The 23,080-nt window shown below is 50.2% G+C and overlaps 1 protein-coding gene across 1 annotated transcript in view; it reads right to left on the reverse strand.

Moving 5' to 3' along the window:
• The window catches only part of IRAG2 (inositol 1,4,5-triphosphate receptor associated 2), a 142,060-nt gene that overhangs the window by 52,011 nt on the left and 66,969 nt on the right, over nucleotides 1-23,080 (reverse strand). Inside the window, 2 exon segments of the mRNA XM_063930083.1 lie at nucleotides 487-543; nucleotides 679-756. Of these exon segments, the coding sequence (XP_063786153.1) occupies nucleotides 487-543; nucleotides 679-756 (135 nt within the window).

Below are 23,080 nucleotides of genomic sequence, written 5' to 3' on the forward strand. Positions count from 1 at the left end.
ATAACTTAAATACATACGTCTACCAATTGTGTGTCGATATTTTCAACCAGCGCTGTACAGGGAGTCTCATTAGCGTAGGAGATTAGACGCAGCAGCTGAATATGAAAGTCTGCTGCTTATTGGAGGAATGATTGATATGTGGAGGATTGCCGCAAGTTCTAGATTCATATGTGTCTCACCAAACTACAACTACTGCCACCCATTACCCAGGGCCAGTGACCCCGCCGAGGAGGCTGCCTCTGCATTCCCTAGGGGCCAGCGCCTCATGCATACAGGTGATAGAGGGGGCGAGGGGGTCACTGGTTTACAGAACACTGATCGGGGGGATTCATGTGATTATTAGTTGATGGGCTGATGAGGCCGCGGGGTAGTTCAGGAATTGCTACAGTCGTAGCTCAATAAGGGGGCTAATACTATTCTCTCCCATTTTCCTTCATGGCCGTGACCACCAGTCTCATCCACAGATCAGCAGAAATGGGGACTGACCAGCAGAAGTCCGGCGTCCTTCTTGTGTATCACAGTCTCAAACTCCTTCAGCTGCATCTGGTGGAATAAAAGCCATGACAGATACAGGTGAGTGTGCCAGGACAGGGACAGACTCAGCAATGAGAGTTACATGTAGGACCTGGCTAGGGCTGGTGCCAGAGACTCCTAGGTGGCCAGTAAGCTGGACGTTACCTGGAACTCTGCGGCCTTATCCGTGACCTCTGACAACGTTTTCCTGACCTCCTCCACTTCCAGAGTGTTCCTGATATTCTGTGGGAGACACAAGGGCAAAATCAACGACCCCAGAGGTGGCAAGAAGCCCCTGACCATCTGCTGCAGTTATCTAAACGTCATACAGAACATGTGACCGCTCTTATACCAGAGGTTCTCATACTGTATGCCTAGACACCCCGGGGTGCCACGAAGCTCTTACAGGGGTGCCTTGGGTTGGTAGACCAGGACCAAATCAAATATGGTCAAAACCAGAGCTAGTGGCTGCACAATCCAAAGCACGACTGTGCACCACCACATAATTGCCCCTAAGGGGGGCAGGTAGGTACAATTTACTTAATTTAATATTGTTTTTCAAATTCATCAATAAAAAACTTTCACCCGAGAGGTGCCATGAAAAAACATGCGGTTTCTCCAGGGCGCCGTAATTCAAGAACGTTTGTGAACCACTCTCTTATATGGAAAACCTCCAACTCTCCATACAGAATGGTGCAGCTGTAACACTCGTAGTGACTGCGTGTCACACATCCCCAGTCTGTACACACTCGCTGTAGTGACTGCATGCTACACATCCCCAGTCTGTACACACTCGCTGTAGTGACTGCATGCTACACATCCCCAGTCTATACACACTCGCTGAAGTGACTGCATGTCACACATCCCCAGTCTGTACACACTCGCTGTAGTGACTGCATGCTACACATCCCCAGTCTGTACACACTCGCTGTAGTGACTGCATGCTACACATCCCCAGTCTATACACACTCGCTGAAGTGACTGCATGTCACACATCCCCAGTCTGTACACACTCGCTGTAGTGACTGCATGCTACACATCCCCAGTCTGTACACACTCGCTGTAGTGACTGCATGTCACACATCCCCAGTCTGTACACACTCGCTGTAGTGACTGCATGTCACACATCCCCAGTCTGTACACACTCGCTGCAGTGACTGCATGTTACACATCCCCAGTCTGTACACACTCGCTGTAGTGACTGCATGCTACACATCCCCAGTCTGTACACACTCGCTGTAGTGACTGCATGTCACACATCCCCAGTCTGTACACACTCGCTGCAGTGACTGCATGTCACACATCCCCAGTCTGTACACACTCGCTGTAGTGACTGCATGTCACACATCCCCAGTCTGTACACACTCGCTGTAGTGACTGCATGTCACACATACCCAGTCTGTACACACTCGCTGTAGTGACTGCATGTCACACATCCCCACTCTGTACACACTCGCTGCAGTGACTGCATGTTACACATCCCCAGTCTGTACACACTCGCTGAAGTGACTGCATGTTACACATCCCCAGTCTATACACACTCGCTGCAGTGACTGCATGTTACACATCCCCAGTCTGTACACACTCGCTGCAGTGACTGCATGCTACACATCCCCAGTCTGTACACACTCGCTGCAGTGACTGCATGTTACACATCCCCAGTCTGTACACACTCGCTGCAGTGACTGCATGTCACACATCCCCAGTCTGTACACACTCGCTGCAGTGACTGCATGTTACACATCCCCAGTCTGTACACACTCGCTGCAGTGACTGCATGTTACACATCCCCAGTCTATACACACTCGCTGTAGTGACTGCATGCTACACATCCCCAGTCTGTACACACTCGCTGCAGTGACTGCATGCTACACATCCCCAGTCTGTACACACTCGCTGCAGTGACTGCATGTTACACATCCCCAGTCTATACACACTCGCTGCAGTGACTGCATGTCACACATCCCCAGTCTGTACACAATCGCTGCAGTCACTGCATATTACACATCCCCAGTCTGTACACACTCGCTGCAGTGACTGCATGTCACACATCCCCAGTCTGTACACACTCGCTGCAGTGACTGCATATTACACATACCCAGTCTGTACACACTCGCTGTAGTGACTGCATGTTACACATCCCCAGTCTATACACACTCGCTGCAGTGACTGCATGTTACACATCCCCAGTCTATACACACTCGCTGCAGTGACTGCACGTCACACATCCCCAGTCTGTACACAATCGCTGCAGTCACTGCATATTACACATCCCCAGTCTATACACACTCGCTGCAGTGACTGCATGTTACACATCCCCAGTCTGTACACACTACACACTCGCTGCAGTGACTGCATGTTACACATCCCCAGTCTGTACACACTCGCTGTAGTGACTGCATGCTACACATCCCCAGTCTGTACACACTCGCTGCAGTGACTGCATGCTACACATCCCCAGTCTGTACACTCGCTGCAGTGACTGCATGTTACACATCCCCAGTCTGTACACTCGCTGCAGTGACTGCATGCTACACATCCCCAGTCCATACTTACCTACCCTCCCGGAATGGCCGGGAGACTCCAGAAAATCGGGTGACCCTCCCAGCCCCCCGGAAGAGCAGGCAAGTCTCCCGATTACAGGGGTCCCCCCCTGCCTGGCTGCCCACTTAGCGAGTGAAGTGGGCGGTCCGGAGAGGTGATGACGCGATTCTTGTTGAATCGAGTCATGCAAGCCACGCCCCCCACTGTATAATGCCGGTAATTGCGGCATTGCACAGTGGGGGGCGTGGCTTGCATGATGCGATCCAGCAGCCACGCCCCCGTCCCTCCTCTGGCCCCACATCAGCTCACTGCCCGGCGTGCCTGCCCCCCTGCAGAGCCAACTGGCTGCTCTCTCCCGGAGAGAGCAGCCCAAAAGTCGGCAACTATGCCCCGGTCTGTACACACTCGCTGCAGTGACTGCATGTTACACATCCCCAGTCTGTACACACTCGCTGCAGTGACTGCATGTTACACATCCCCAGTCTGTACGCTCGCTGCAGTGACTGCATATCACACATCCCCAGTCTGTACACACTCGCTGTAGTGATTGCATATTACACATCCCCAGTCTATACACACTCGCTGCAGTGACTGCATGTTACACATCCCCAGTCTATACACACTCGCTGCAGTGACTGCATGCTACACATCCCCAGTCTGTACACACTCGCTGCAGTGACTGCATGTTACACATCCCCAGTCTGTACACACTCGCTGTAGTGACTGCATGTTACACATCCCCAGTCTATACACACTCGCTGCAGTGACTGCATGTTACACATCCCCAGTCTATACACACTCGCTGCAGTGACTGCATGTTACACATCCCCAGTCTATACACACTCGCTGCAGTGACTGCATATCACACATCCCCAGTCTATACACACTCGCTGCAGTGACTGCATGTTACACATCCCCAGTCTGTACACACTTGCTGCAGTGACTGCATGTTACACATCCCCAGTCTGTACACACTCGCTGCAGTGACTGCATGTTACACATCCCCAGTCTGTACACTCGCTGCAGTGACTGCATGTTACACATCCCCAGTCTGTACACACTCACTGTAGTGACTGCATGTTACACATCCCCAGTCTGTACACACTCGCTGTAGTGACTGCATGTTACACATCCCCAGTCTGTACACTCGCTGCAGTGACTGCATGTTACACATCCCCAGTCTGTACACTCACTGTAGTGACTGCATGTTACACATCCCCAGTCTGTACACACTCGCTGTAGTGACTGCATGTTACACATCCCCAGTCTGTACACACTCGCTGCAGTGACTGCATGTTACACATCCCCAGTCTGTACACACTCGCTGCAGTGACTGCATGTTACACATCCCCAGTCTGTACACACTCGCTGTAGTGACTGCATGTTACACATCCCCAGTCTGTACACACTCGCTGCAGTGACTGCATGTTACACATCCCCAGTCTGTACACACTCGCTGTAGTGACTGCATGTTACACATCCCCAGTCTGTACACACTCGCTGCAGTGACTGCATATTACACATCCCCAGTCTATACACTCGCTGCAGTGACTGCATATTACACATCCCCAGTCTGTACACACTCGCTGTAGTGACTGCATGTCACACATCCCCAGTCTGTACACACTCGCTGTAGTGATTGCATGTCACACATCCCCAGTCTGTACACACTCGCTGTAGTGATTGCATGTTACACATCCCCAGTCTATACACACTCCCTGTAGTGACTGCATGTTACACATCCCCAGTCTGTACACACTCGCTGCAGTGACTGCATATTACACATCCCAATCTGTACACACTCGCTGTAGTGACTGCATGTTGCACATCCCCAGTCTGTACACACTCGCTGTAGTGACTGCATATTACACATCCCCAGTCTATACACACTCGCTGTAGTGACTGCATATTACACATCCCAATCTGTACACACTCGCTGTAGTGATTGCATGTCACACATCCCCAGTCTATACACACTCGCTGTACTGACTGCATGTTACACATCCCCAGTCTATACACACTCGCTGTAGTGACTGCATATTACACATCCCCAGTCTATACACACTCGCTGCAGTGACTGCATGTTACACATCCCCAGTCTGTACACACTCGCTGTAGTCACTGCATGTTACACATCCCGTCTGTACACACTCGCTGCAGTGACTGCATGTTACACATCCCGTCTGTACACACTTGCTGCAGTGACTGCGTGTCACACATCCCCAGTCTATACACACTCGCTGTAGTGATTGCATGTTACACATCCCCAGTCTGTACACACTCGCTGTAGTGACTGCATGTCACACATCCCCAGTCTGTACACACTCGCTGTAGTGATTGCATGTTACACATCCCCAGTCTGTACACACTCGCTGTAGTGATTGCATGTTACACATCCCCAGTCTATACACACTCCCTGTAGTGACTGCATGTTACACATCCCCAGTCTGTACACTCGCTGTAGTGACTGCATGTTACACATCCCCAGTCTGTACACACTCGCTGTAGTGATTGCATGTCACACATCCCCAGTCTGTACACACTACCTGAAGTGATTGCATGTTACACATCCCCAGTCTGTACACACTCGCTGCAGTGACTGCATGTCACACATCCCCAGTCTGTACACACTCGCTGCAGTGACTGCATGTCACACATCCCCAGTCTGTACACACTCGCTGCAGTGACTGCATATTACACATCCCCAGTCTATACACACTCGCTGCAGTGACTGCATATTACACAACCCAATCTGTACACACTCACTGTAGTGACTGCATGTCACACATCCCCAGTCTGTACACACTCGCTGCAGTGACTGCATATTACACATCCCCAGTCTGTACACACTCGCTGCAGTGACTGCATGTCACACATCCCCAGTCTATACACACTCGCTGCAGTGACTGCATATTACACAACCCAATCTGTACACACTCGCTGTAGTGACTGCATGTCACACATCCCCAGTCTGTACACACTCGCTGCAGTGACTGCATATTACACATCCCCAGTCTATACACACTCGCTGCAGTGACTGCATATTACACATCCCCAGTCTATACACACTCGCTGCAGTGACTGCATATTACACATCCCCAGTCTATACACACTCGCTGCAGTGACTGCATGTTACACATCCCCAGTCTATACACTCGCTGCAGTGACTGCATATTACACATCTCCAGTCTATACACTCGCTGCAGTGACTGCATGTTACACATCCCCAGTCTATACACACTCGCTGCAGTGACTGCATATTACACATCCCCAGTCTATACACACTCGCTGCAGTGACTGCATGTTACACATCCCCAGTCTGTACACACTCGCTGCAGTGACTGCATATTACACAACCCCAGTCTGTACACACTCGCTTCAGTGACTGCATGTTACACATCCCCAGTCTATACACACTCGCTGCAGTGACTGCATGTCACACATCCCCAGTCTATACACACTCGCTGCAGTGACTGCATATTACACATCCCCAGTCTATACACACTCGCTGCAGTGACTGCATGTTACACATCCCCAGTCTGTACACACTCGCTGCAGTGACTGCATATTACACAACCCCAGTCTGTACACACTCGCTTCAGTGACTGCATGTTACACATCCCCAGTCTATACACACTCGCTGCAGTGACTGCATGTCACACATCCCCAGTCTATACACACTCGCTGCAGTGACTGCATATTACACAACCCCAGTCTGTACACACTCGCTTCAGTGACTGCATGTTACACATCCCCGGTCTGTACACACTCGCTGCAGTGACTGCATGTCACACATCCCCAGTCTATACACACTCGCTGCAGTGACTGCATGTCACACATCCCCAGTCTATACACACTCGCTGCAGTGACTGAATATTACACAACCCCAGTCTGTACACACTCGCTTCAGTGACTGCATGTTACACATCCCCAGTCTATACACACTCGCTGCAGTGACTGCATATTACACATCCCCAGTCTGTACACACTCGCTTCAGTGACTGCATATTACACAACCCCAGTCTATACACACTCGCTGCAGTGACTGCATATTACACATCCCCAGTCTGTACACACTCGCTGCAGTGACTGCATATTACACATCCCCAGTCTATACACACTCGCTGTAGTGACTGCATGTCACACATCCCCAGTCTATACACACTCGCTGCAGTGACTGCATGTTACACATCCCCAGTCTGTACACACTCGCTGCAGTGACTGCATATTACACATCCCCAGTCTGTACACACTCGCTGCAGTGACTGCATATTACACATACCCAGTCTGTACACACTCGCTGCAGTGACTGCATATTACACATCCCCAGTCTATACACTCGCTGCAGTGACTGCATATTACACATCCCCAGTCTGTACACACTCGCTGCAGTGACTGCATGTTACACATCCCCAGTCTATACACACTCGCTGCAGTGACTGCATATTACACATCCCCAGTCTGTACACACTCGCTGTAGTGACTGCATATTACACATCCCCAGTCTGTACACACTCGCTGCAGTGACTGCATATTACACATCCCCAGTCTGTACACACTCGCTGCAGTGACTGCATGTTACACATCCCCAGTCTGTACACACTCGCTGCAGTGACTGCATGTTACACATCCCCAGTCTGTACACACTCGCTGCAGTGACTGCATATTACACATCCCCAGTCTGTACGCTCGCTGTAGTGACTGCATATTACACATCCCCAGTCTATACACACTCGCTGCAGTGACTGCATGTTACACATCCCCAGTCTATACACACTCGCTGTAGTGACTGCATGTCACACATCCCCAGTCTATACACACTCGCTGCAGTGACTGCATTTTACACATCCCCAGTCTGTACACACTCGCTGTAGTGACTGCATATTACACAACCCCAGTCTATACACACTCGCTGTAGTGACTGCATATTACACATCCCCAGTATGTACACACTCACTACAGTGACTGCATATTACACATCCCCAGTCTGTACACACTCGCTGTAGTGACTGCATATTACACATCCCCAGTCTATACACACTCGCTGTAGTGACTGCATATTACACATCCCCAGTCTATACACACTCGCTGCAGTGACTGCATGTCACACATCCCCAGTCTGTACACACTCGCTGCAGTGACTGCATATTACACATCCCCAGTCTGTACACACTCGCTGTAGTGACTGCATATTACACATCCCCAGTCTATACACACTCGCTGTAGTGACTGCATATTACACATCCCCAGTCTGTACACACTCGCTGTAGTGACTGCATATTACACATCCCCAGTCTATACACACACTCGCTGTAGTGACTGCATATTACACATCCCCAGTCTATACACACTCGCTGCAGTGACTGCATGTCACACATCCCCAGTCTGTACACACTCGCTGCAGTGACTGCATATTACACATCCCCAGTCTGTACACACTCGCTGTAGTGACTGCATATTGCACATCCCCAGTCTGTACACACTCGCTGCAGTGACTGCGTGTTACACATCCCCAGTCTATACACACTCGCTGCAGTGACTGCATTTTACACATACCCAGTCTGTACACACTCGCTGCAGTGCCTGCATGTCACACATCCCCAGTCTGTACACAATCGCTGCAGTCACTGCATATTACACATCCCCAGTCTGTACACACTCGCTGCAGTGACTGCATATTACACATCCCCAGTCTATACACACTCGCTGCAGTGACTGCATGTTACACATCCCCAGTCTATACACACTCGCAGCAGTGACTGCATGTTACACATCCCCAGTCTATACACACTCGCTGCAGTGACTGCACGTCACACATCCCCAGTCTGTACACAATCGCTGCAGTCACTGCATATTACACATCCCCAGTCTATACACACTCGCTGCAGTGACTGCATGTTACACATCCCCAGTCTGTACACACTACACACTCGCTGCAGTGACTGCATGTTACACATCCCCAGTCTGTACACACTCGCTGCAGTGACTGCATGCTACACATCCCCAGTCTGTACACTCGCTGCAGTGACTGCATGTTACACATCCCCAGTCTGTACACACTCGCTGTAGTGACTGCATGCTACACATCCCCAGTCTGTACACACTCGCTGCAGTGACTGCATGTTACACATCCCCAGTCTGTACACACTCACTGTAGTGACTGCATGCTACACATCCCCGGTCTGTACACACTCGCTGCAGTGACTGCATGTTACACATCCCCAGTCTGTACACACTCGCTGTAGTGACTGCATGTTACACATCCCCAGTCTGTACGCTCGCTGCAGTGACTGCATGTCACACATCCCCAGTCTGTACACACTCGCTGTAGTGACTGCATGTTACACATCCCCAGTCTATACACACTCGCTGCAGTGACTGCATGCTACACATCCCCAGTCTGTACACACTCGCTGCAGTGACTGCATGTTACACATCCCCAGTCTGTACACACTCGCTGCAGTGACTGCATGTTACACATCCCCAGTCTGTACACACTCGCTGCAGTGACTGCATGTTACACATCCCCAGTCTGTACACACTCGCTGTAGTGATTGCATGTTACACATCCCCAGTCTGTACACACTCGCTGCAGTGACTGCATGTTACACATCCCCAGTCTGTACACACTCGCTGTAGTGATTGCATATTACACATCCCCAGTCTATACACACTCGCTGTAGTGACTGCATGTTACACATCCCCAGTCTATACACACTCGCTGCAGTGACTGCATGCTACACATACCCAGTCTGTACACACTCGCTGCAGTGACTGCATGTTACACATCCCCAGTCTGTACACACTCGCTGTAGTGATTGCATATTACACATCCCCAGTCTATACACACTCGCTGTAGTGACTGCATGTTACACATCCCCAGTCTATACACACTCGCTGCAGTGACTGCATGCTACACATACCCAGTCTGTACACACTCGCTGCAGTGACTGCATATCACACATCCCCAGTCTGTACACACTCGCTGCAGTGACTGCATGTTACACATCCCCAGTCTATACACACTCGCTGTAGTGACTGCATGTTACACATCCCCAGTCTATACACACTCGCTGTAGTGACTGCATGTTACACATCCCCAGTCTGTACACTCGCTGTAGTGATTGCATGTTACACATCCCCAGTCTATACACACTCGCTGCAGTGACTGCATGTTACACATCCCCAGTCTGTACACACTCGCTGCAGTGACTGCATGTTACACATCCCCAGTCTATACACACTCGCTGCAGTGACTGCATGCTACACATACCCAGTCTGTACACACTCGCTGCAGTGACTGCATATCACACATCCCCAGTCTGTACACACTCGCTGCAGTGACTGCATGTTACACATCCCCAGTCTATACACACTCGCTGCAGTGACTGCATGCTACACATCCCCAGTCTGTACACACTCGCTGCAGTGACTGCATGTTACACATCCCCAGTCTGTACACACTCGCTGCAGTGACTGCATGCTACACATACCCAGTCTGTACACACTCGCTGCAGTGACTGCATATCACACATCCCCAGTCTGTACACACTCGCTGCAGTGACTGCATGTTACACATCCCCAGTCTGTACACACTCGCTGCAGTGACTGCATGTTACACATCCCCAGTCTGTACACTCGCTGTAGTGATTGCATGTTACACATCCCCAGTCTGTACACACTCGCTGCAGTGACTGCATGTTACACATCCCCAGTCTGTACACTCGCTGTAGTGATTGCATGTTACACATCCCCAGTCTATACACACTCGCTGCAGTGACTGCATGTTACACATCCCCAGTCTGTACACACTCGCTGTAGTGACTGCATGCTACACATCCCCAGTCTATACACACTCGCTGCAGTGACTGCATGTTACACATCCCCAGTCTATACACACTCGCTGCAGTGACTGCATATTACACATCCCCAGTCTATACACACTCGCTGCAGTGACTGCATATTACACATCCCCAGTCTATACACACTCGCTGCAGTGACTGCATGTTACACATCCCCAGTCTATACACACTCGCTGCAGTGACTGCATATTACACATCCCCAGTCTGTACACACTCGCTGTACTGACTGCATGTTACACATCCCCAGTCTGTACACACTCGCTGCAGTGATTGCATGTTACACATCCCCAGTCTATACACACTCGCTGTACTGACTGCATGTTACACATCCCCAGTCTGTACACACTCGCTGTAGTGACTGCATGTCACACATCCCCAGTCTGTACACACTCGCTGCAGTGACTACATATTACACATCCCCAGTCTGTACACACTCGCTGCAGTGACTGCATATTACACATCCCCAGTCTGTACACACTCGCTGCAGTGACTGCATGTTACACATCCCCAGTCTATACACACTCGCTGTAGTGACTGCATGTCACACATCCCCCGTCTGTACACACTCGCTGCAGTGACAGCATATCACACATCCCCAGTCTATACACACTCGCTGCAGTGACTGCATATTACACATCCCCAGTCTATACACACTCGCTGTAGTGACTGCATGCTACACATCCCCAGTCTATACACACTCGCTGCAGTGACTGCATGTTACACATCCCCAGTCTATACACACTCGCTGTAGTGACTGCATGTTACACATCTCCAGTCTGTACACACTCGCTGTAGTGACTGCATGTTACACATCCCCAGTCTGTACACACTCGCTGGAGTGACTGCATATTACACATCCCCAGTCTATACACTCGCTGCAGTGACTGCATGTCACACATCCCCAGTCTGTACACACTCGCTGTAGTGATTGCATGTCACACATCCCCAGTCTGTACACACTCGCTGTAGTGATTGCATGTTACACATCCCCAGTCTATACACACTCCCTGTAGTGACTGCATGTTACACATCCCCAGTCTGTACACACTCGCTGCAGTGACTGCATATTACACATCCCAATCTGTACACACTCGCTGTAGTGACTGCATGTTTCACATCCCCAGTCTGTACACACTCGCTGCATTGACTGCATTTTACACATACCCAGTCTGTACACACTCGCTGTAGTGACTGCATGTCACACTTCCCCAGTCTATACACACTAGCTGTAGTGACTGCATGTTACACATACCCAGTCTGTACACACTCGCTGTAGTGACTGCTTATTACACATTCCCAGTCTATACACACTCGCTGCAGTGACTGCGTGTCACACATCCCCAGTCTATACACTCGCTGCAGTGACTGCATGTTACACATCCCCAGTCTGTACACACTCGCTGCAGTGACTGCATATTACACATCCCCAGTCTATACACACTCGCTGTAGTGGCTGCATGTTACACATCCCCAGTCTATACACACTCGCTGCAGTGCCTGCATATTACACATCCCCAGTCTATACACACTCGCTGCAGTGACTGCATGTCACACATCCCCAGTCTATACACACTCGCTGCAGTGACTGCATATTACACATCCCCAGTCTGTACACACTCGCTGCAGTGACTGCATATTACACATCCCCAGTCTATACACACTCGCTGTAGTGACTGCATGTCACACATCCCCAGTCTATACACACTCGCTGCAGTGACTGCATGTCACACATCCCCAGTCTATACACACTCGCTGCAGTGACTGCATATTACACATCCCCAGTCTGTACACACTCGCTGCAGTGACTGCATATTACACATCCCCAGTCTATACACACTCGCTGTAGTGCCTGCATATTACACATCCCCAGTCTATACACACTCGCTGCAGTGACTGCATGTCACACATCCCCAGTCTATACACACTCGCTGCAGTGACTGCATATTACACATCCCCAGTCTGTACACACTCGCTGCAGTGACTGCATATTACACATCCCCAGTCTATACACACTCGCTGTAGTGACTGCATGTCACACATCCCCAGTCTATACACACTCGCTGCAGTGACTGCATGTCACACATCCCCAGTCTATACACACTCGCTGCAGTGACTGCATATTACACATCCCCAGTCTGTACACACTAGCTGCAGTGACTGCATATTACACATCCCCAGTCTATACACACTCGCTGTAGTGCCTGCATATTACACATCCCCAGTCTATACACACTCGCTGCAGTGACTGCATGTCACACATCCCCAGTCTATACACACTCGCTGCAGTGACTGCATATTACACATCCCCAGTCTATACACACTCGCTGTAGTGCCTGCATATTACACATCCCCTGTCTATACACACTCGCTGCAGTGACTGCATGTCACACATCCCCAGTCTATACACACTCGCTGCAGTGACTGCATATTACACATCCCCAGTCTGTACACACTCGCTGCAGTGACTGCATATTACACATCCCCAGTCTATACACTCGCTGTAGTGACTGCATGTCACACATCCCCAGTCTATACACACTCGCTGCAGTGACTGCATATCACACATCCCCAGTCTATACACACTCGCTGCAGTGACTGCATGTCACACATCCCCAGTCTGTACACACTCGCTGCAGTGACTGCATATTACACAACCCCAGTCTATACACACTCGCTGTAGTGGCTGCATGTTACACATCCCCAGTCTATACACACTCGCTGCAGTGACTGCATGTTACACATCCCCAGTCTGTACACACTCGCTGCAGTGACTGCATGTTACACATCCCCAGTCTGTACACACTCGCTGCATTGACTGCATATTACACATCCCCAGTCTATACACACTCGCTGTAGTGGCTGCATGTTACACATCCCCAGTCTATACACACTCGCTGCAGTGCCTGCATATTACACATCCCCAGTCTATACACACTCGCTGCAGTGACTGCATGTCACACATCCCCAGTCTATACACACTCGCTGCAGTGACTGCATATTACACATCCCCAGTCTGTACACACTCGCTGCAGTGACTGCATATTACACATCCCCAGTCTATACACACTCCCTGTAGTGACTGCATGTTACACATCCCCAGTCTATACACACTCGCTGCAGTGACTGCATGTTACACATCCCCAGTCTATACACACTCCCTGTAGTGACTGCATGTTACACATTCCCAGTCTATACACACTCGCTGCAGTGACTGCATGTTACACATCCCCAGTCTGTACACACTCGCTGCAGTGACTGCATGTTACACATCCCGTCTGTGTACACTTGCTGCAGTGACTGCATATTACACATCCCCAGTCTGTACACACTCGCTGTACTGACTGCATGTTACACATCCCCAGTCTATACACACTCCCTGTAGTGACTGCATTTTACACATCCCCAGTCTGTACACACTCGCTGCAGTGACTGCATGTCACACATCCCCAGTCTGTACACACTCGCTGCAGTGACTGCATGTTACACATCCCCAGTCTGTACACACTCGCTGCAGTGACTGCATATTACACAACCCCAGTCTGTACACACTCGCTGCAGTGACTGCATGTTACACATCCCCAGTCTGTACACACTCGCTGCAGTGACTGCATATTACACATCCCCAGTCTATACACACTCGCTGCAGTGACTGCATATTACACATCCCCAGTCTGTACACACTCGCTGCAGTGACTGCATATTACACATCCCCAGTCTATACACACTCGCTGCAGTGACTGCATATTACACAACCCAATCTGTACACACTCGCTGTAGTGACTGCATGTTACACATCCCCAGTCTGTACACACTCGCTGCAGTGACTGCATGTTACACATCCCCAGTCTATACACACTCGCTGCAGTGACTGCATATTACACAACCCAATCTGTACACACTCGCTGCAGTGACTGCATATTACACATCCCCAGTCTGTACACACTCGCTGCAGTGACTGCATGTTACACATCCCCAGTCTGTACACACTCGCTGTAGTGACTGCATGTTACACATCCCCAGTCTATACACACTCGCTGCAGTGACTGCATGTTACACATCTCCAGTCTATACACACTCCCTGTAGTGACTGCATGTTACACATCCCCAGTCTGTACACACTCGCTGCAGTGACTGCATGTCACATCTCCAGTCTGTACACACTCGCTGCAGTGACTGCATGTCACACATCCCCAGTCTATACACACTCGCTGCAGTGACTGCATATTACACATCCCCAGTCTATACACACTCGCTGCAGTGACTGCATATTACACATCCCCAGTCTGTACACACTCGCTGCAGTGACTGCATGTCACACATCCCCAGTCTGTACACACTCGCTGCAGTGACTGCATGTCACACATACCCAGTCTGTACACACTCGCTGCAGTGACTGCATGTCACACATCCCCAGTCTATACACACTCGCTGCAGTGACTGCATATTACACATCCCCAGTCTGTACACACTCGCTGCAGTGACTGCATATTACACATCCCCAGTCTATACACTCGCTGTAGTGACTGCATGTCACACATCCCCAGTCTATACACACTCGCTGCAGTGACTGCATATCACACATCCCCAGTCTATACACACTCGCTGCAGTGACTGCATGTCACACATCCCCAGTCTGTACACACTCGCTGCAGTGACTGCATATTACACAACCCCAGTCTATACACACTCGCTGTAGTGGCTGCATGTTACACATCCCCAGTCTATACACACTCGCTGCAGTGACTGCATGTTACACATCCCCAGTCTGTACACACTCGCTGCAGTGACTGCATGTTACACATCCCCAGTCTGTACACACTCGCTGCATTGACTGCATATTACACATCCCCAGTCTATACACACTCGCTGTAGTGGCTGCATGTTACACATCCCCAGTCTATACACACTCGCTGCAGTGCCTGCATATTACACATCCCCAGTCTATACACACTCGCTGCAGTGACTGCATGTCACACATCCCCAGTCTATACACACTCGCTGCAGTGACTGCATATTACACATCCCCAGTCTGTACACACTCGCTGCAGTGACTGCATATTACACATCCCCAGTCTATACACACTCCCTGTAGTGACTGCATGTTACACATCCCCAGTCTATACACACTCGCTGCAGTGACTGCATGTTACACATCCCCAGTCTATACACACTCCCTGTAGTGACTGCATGTTACACATTCCCAGTCTATACACACTCGCTGCAGTGACTGCATGTTACACATCCCCAGTCTGTACACACTCGCTGCAGTGACTGCATGTTACACATCCCGTCTGTGTACACTTGCTGCAGTGACTGCATATTACACATCCCCAGTCTGTACACACTCGCTGTACTGACTGCATGTTACACATCCCCAGTCTATACACACTCCCTGTAGTGACTGCATTTTACACATCCCCAGTCTGTACACACTCGCTGCAGTGACTGCATGTCACACATCCCCAGTCTGTACACACTCGCTGCAGTGACTGCATGTTACACATCCCCAGTCTGTACACACTCGCTGCAGTGACTGCATATTACACAACCCCAGTCTGTACACACTCGCTGCAGTGACTGCATGTTACACATCCCCAGTCTGTACACACTCGCTGCAGTGACTGCATATTACACATCCCCAGTCTATACACACTCGCTGCAGTGACTGCATATTACACATCCCCAGTCTGTACACACTCGCTGCAGTGACTGCATATTACACATCCCCAGTCTATACACACTCGCTGCAGTGACTGCATATTACACAGCCCAATCTGTACACACTCGCTGTAGTGACTGCATGTTACACATCCCCAGTCTGTACACACTCGCTGCAGTGACTGCATGTTACACATCCCCAGTCTATACACACTCGCTGCAGTGACTGCATATTACACATCCCCAGTCTGTACACACTCGCTGCAGTGACTGCATGTTACACATCCCCAGTCTGTACACACTCGCTGTAGTGACTGCATGTTACACATCCCCAGTCCATACACACTCGCTGCAGTGACTGCATGTTACACATCCCCAGTCTATACACACTCCCTGTAGTGACTGCATGTTACACATCCCCAGTCTGTACACACTCGCTGCAGTGACTGCATGTCACATCTCCAGTCTGTACACACTCGCTGCAGTGACTGCATGTCACACATCCCCAGTCTATACACACTCGCTGTAGTGACTGCATATTACACATCTCCAGTCTATACACACTCCCTGTAGTGACTGCATGTTACACATCCCCAGTCTATACACACTCCCTGTAGTGACTGCATGTTACACATCCCCAGTCTGTACACACTTGCTGCAGTGACTGCATATTACACATCCCCAGTCTATACACACTCGCTGCAGTGACTGCATATTACACATCCCCAGTCTATACACACTCGCTGCAGTGACTGCATGTCACACATCCCCAGTCTGTACACACTCGCTGTAGTGGCTGCATGTTACACATCCCCAGTCTATACACACTCGCTGCAGTGACTGCATGTTACACATCCCCAGTCTATACACACTCGCTGCAGTGACTGCATATTACACATCCCCAGTCTATACACACTCGCTGCAGTGACTGCATGTTACACATCACCAGTCTATACACACTCGCTGCAGTGACTGCATATTACACATCCCCAGTCTATACACACTAGCTGCAGTGACTGCATATTACACATCCCCAGTCTGTACACACTCGCTGCAGTGACTGCATGTCACACATCCCCAGTCTGTACACACTCGCTGCAGTGACTGCATGTCACACATACCCAGTCTGTACACACTCGCTGCAGTGACTGCATATTACACATCCCCAGTCTATACACACTCGCTGCAGTGACTGCATATTACACATCCCCAGTCTGTACACACTCGCTGCAGTGACTGCATGTCACACATCCCCAGTCTATACACACTCGCTGCAGTGACTGCATCTTACACATCCCAATCTGTACACACTCGCTGTAGTGACTGCATGTCACACATCCCCAGTCTGTACACACTCGCTGCAGTGACTGCATGTTACACATACCCAGTCTGTACACACTCGATGCAGTGACTGCATGTTACACATACCCAGTCTGTACACACTCGCTGTAGTGACTGCATATTACACATCCCCAGTCTATACACTTGCTGCAGTGACTGCGTGTCACACATTCCCAGTCTATACACACTCGCTGCAGTGACTGCATATTACACATCCCCAGTCTATACACACTAGCTGTAGTGACTGCATGTTACACATCCCCAGTCTATACACACTAGCTGTAGTGACTGCATGTTACACATCCCCAGTCTGTACACACTCGCTGCAGTGACTGCATGTTACACATCCCCAGTCTATACACACTCCCTGTAGTGACTGCATTTTACACATCCCCAGTCTGTACACACTCGCTGCAGTGACTGCATGTCACACATCCCCAGTCTATACACACTCGCTGCAGTGACTGCATACTACACATCCCCAGTCTGTACACACTCGCTGCAGTGACTGCATGTCACACATCCCCAGTCTATACACACTCGCTGCAGTGACTGCATTTTACACATCCCCAGTCTGTACACACTCGCTGCAGTGACTGCATACTACACATCCCCAGTCTGTACACACTCGCTGTACTGACTGCATGTTACACATCCCCAGTCTATACACACTCCCTGTAGTGACTGCATTTTACACATCCCCAGTCTGTACACACTCGCTGCAGTGACTGCATGTCACACATCCCCAGTCTGTACACACTCGCTGCAGTGACTGCATGTCACACATCCCCAGTCTATACACACTCGCTGCAGTGACTGCATGTTACACATCCCCAGTCTGTACACACTCGCTGCAGTGACTGCATATTACACATCCCCAGTCTATACACACTCGCTGCAGTGACTGCATATTACACATCCCCAGTCTGTACACACTCGCTGCAGTGACTGCATATTACACATCCCCAGTCTATACACACTCGCTGCAGTGACTGCATATTACACAACCCAATCTGTACACACTCGCTGTAGTGACTGCATGTTACACATCCCCAGTCTGTACACACTCGCTGCAGTGACTGCATGTTACACATCCCCAGTCTATACACACTCGCTGCAGTGACTGCATATTACACAACCCAATCTGTACACACTCGCTGCAGTGACTGCATATTACACATCCCCAGTCTGTACACACTCGCTGCAGTGACTGCATATTACACATCCCCAGTCCGTACACACTCGCTGCAGTGACTGCATGTTACACATCCCCAGTCCATACACACTCGCTGCAGTGACTGCATGTTACACATCCCCAGTCTATACACACTCGCTGCAGTGACTGCATGTTACACATCTCCAGTCTATACACACTCCCTGTAGTGACTGCATGTTACACAACCCAATCTGTACACACTCGCTGCAGTGACTGCATATTACACATCCCCAGTCTGTACACACTCGCTGCAGTGACTGCATATTACACATCCCCAGTCCGTACACACTCGCTGCAGTGACTGCATGTTACACATCCCCAGTCCATACACACTCGCTGCAGTGACTGCATGTTACACATCCCCAGTCTATACACACTCGCTGCAGTGACTGCATGTTACACATCTCCAGTCTATACACACTCCCTGTAGTGACTGCATGTTACACATCCCCAGTCTGTACACACTCGCTGCAGTGACTGCATGTCACACATCTCCAGTCTGTACACACTCGCTGCAGTGACTGCATGTCACACATCCCCAGTCTATACACACTCGCTGTAGTGACTGCATATTACACATCTCCAGTCTGTACACACTCGCTGCAGTGACTGCATGTTACACATCCCCAGTCTGTTGTACACACTCGCTGTAGTGGCTGCATGTTACACATCCCCAGTCTATACACACTCGCTGCAGTGACTGCATATTACACATCCCCAGTCTGTACACACTCGCTGTAGTCACTGCATGTTACACATCCCCAGTCTGTACACACTCGCTGTAGTGACTGCATGTCACACATCCCCAGTCTGTACACACTCGCTGCAGTGACTGCATATTACACAACCCCAGTCTATACACACTCGCTGTAGTGGCTGCATGTTACACATCCCCAGTCTATACACACTCGCTGCAGTGACTGCATGTTACACATCCCCAGTCTATACACACTCGCTGCAGTGACTGCATATTACACATCCCCAGTCTGTACACACTCGCTGTAGTCACTGCATGTTACACATCCCCAGTCTATACACACTCGCTGTAGTGATTGCATGTCACACATCCCCAGTCTGTACACACTCGCTGTAGTGATTGCATGTCACACATCCCCAGTCTGTACACACTCGCTGTAGTGATTGCATGTCACACAACCCCAGTCTGTACACACTCGCTGTAGTGATTGCATGTCACACATCCCCAGTCTGTACACACTACCTGTAGTGATTGCATGTTACACATCCCCAGTCTGTACACACTCGCTGCAGTGACTGCATTTTACACATCCCCAGTCTGTACACACTCGCTGCAGTGACTGCATGTCACACATCCCCAGTCTGTACACACTCGCTGCAGTGACTGCATGTCACACATACCCAGTCTGTACACACTCGCTGCAGTGACTGCATATTACACATCCCCAGTCTATACACACTCGCTGCAGTGACTGCATATTACACATCCCCAGTCTGTACACACTCGCTGCAGTGACTGCATGTTACACATACCCAGTCTATACACTTGCTGCAGTGACTGCATGCTACACATCCCCAGTCTGTACACACTCGCTGCAGTGACTGCATGATACACATCCCCAGTCTATACACTCGCTGCAGTGACTGCATGTTACACATCCCCAGTCTATACACACTCGCTGCAGTGACTGCATATTACACATCCCCAGTCTATACACACTCGCTGCAGTGACTGCATGTTACACATCCCCAGTCTGTACACACTCGCTGCAGTGACTGCATATTACACAACCCCAGTCTATACACACTCGCTGTAGTGGCTGCATGTTACACATCCCCAGTCTATACACACTCGCTGCAGTGACTGCATATTACACATCCCCAGTCTATACACACTCACTGTAGTGGCTGCATGTTACACATCCCCAGTCTATACACACTCGCTGCAGTGCCTGCATATTACACATCCCCAGTCTATACACACTCGCTGCAGTGACTGCATGTCACACATCCCCAGTCTATACACACTCGCTGCAGTGACTGCATATTACACATCCCCAGTCTGTACACACTCGCTGCAGTGACTGCATATTACACATCCCCAGTCTATACACACTCGCTGTAGTGACTGCATGTCACACATCCCCAGTCTATACACACTCGCTGCAGTGACTGCATGTTACACATCCGCAGTCTGTACACACTCGCTGCAGTGACTGCATATTACACATCCCCAGTCTGTACACACTCGCTGCAGTGACTGCATATTACACATCCCCAGTCTATACACTCGCTGTAGTGACTGCGTGTTACACATCCCCAGTCTGTACACACTCGCTGCAGTGACTGCATATTACACATCCCCAGTCTATACACACTCGCTGCAGTCACTGCATATTACACATCCCCAGTCTATACACACTCGCTGCAGTGACTGCATGTCACACATCCCCAGTCTATACACACTCGCTGTAGTGACTGCATATTACACATACCCAGTCTGTACACACTCGCTGTAATGACTGCATATTACACATCCCCAGTCTGTACACACTCGCTGCAGTGATTGCATGTCACACATCCCCAGTCTGTACACACTCGCTGCAGTGACTGCATGTCACACATCCCCAGTCTATACACACTCGCTGCAGTGACTGCATGTCACACATCCCCAGTCTGTACACACTCGCTGCAGTGACTGCATATTACACATCCCCAGTCTGTACACACTCGCTGTAGTGACTGCATGTTACACATCCCCAGTCTATACACACTCGCTGCAGTGACTGCATGTTACACATCCCCAGTCTATACACACTCGCTGCAGTGACTGCACGTCACACATCCCCAGTCTATACACACTCGCTGCAGTGACTGCATATTACACATCCCCAGTCTGTACACACTCGCTGCAGTGACTGCGTGTTACAAATCCCCAGTCTATACACACTCGCTGCAGTGACTGCATGTCACACATCCCCAGTCTGTACACAATCGCTGCAGTCACTGCATATTACACATCCCCAGTCTGTACACACTCGCTGCAGTGACTGCATATTACACATCCCCAGTCTATACACACTCGCTGCAGTGACTGCATGTCACACATCCCCAGTCTGTACACACTCGCTGCAGTGACTGCATATTACACATCCCCAGTCTGTACACACTCGCTGTAGTGACTGCATGTTACACATCCCCAGTCTATACACACTCGCTGCAGTGACTGCATGTTACACATCCCCAGTCTGTACACAATCGCTGCAGTCACTGCATATTACACATCCCCAGTCTATACACACTCGCTGCAGTGACTGCATGTTACACATCCCCAGTCTGTACACACTCGCTGCAGTGACTGCATGTTACACATCCCCAGTCTGTACACAATCGCTGCAGTCACTGCATATTACACATCCCCAGTCTGTACACACTCGCTGCAGTGACTGCATATTACACATCCCCAGTCTGTACACACTCGCTGTAGTTACTGCATATTACACATCCCCAGTCTGTACACACTCGCTGCAGTGACTGCATGCTACACATCCCCAGTCTGTACACTCGCTGCAGTGACTGCATGTTACACATCCCCAGTCTGTACACACTCGCTGCAGTGACTGCATGCTACACATCCCCAGTCTGTACACTCGCTGCAGTGACTGCATGTTACACATCCCCAGTCTGTACACACTCGCTGTAGTGACTGCATGTTACACATCCCCAGTCTGTACGCTCGCTGCAGTGACTGCATGTTACACATCCCCAGTCTGTACACACTCGCTGCAGTGACTGCATGCTACACATACCCAGTCTGTACACACTCGCTGCAGTGACTGCATATCACACATCCCCAGTCTGTACACACTCGCTGCAGTGACTGCATGTTACACATCCCCAGTCTGTACACTCGCTGCAGTGATTGCATGTTACACATCCCCAGTCTATACACACTCGCTGCAGTGACTGC

This window comes from Pseudophryne corroboree, chromosome 6, assembly GCF_028390025.1.
Source record: "Pseudophryne corroboree isolate aPseCor3 chromosome 6, aPseCor3.hap2, whole genome shotgun sequence".
Taxonomy (NCBI): Eukaryota; Metazoa; Chordata; class Amphibia; order Anura; family Myobatrachidae; genus Pseudophryne; species Pseudophryne corroboree.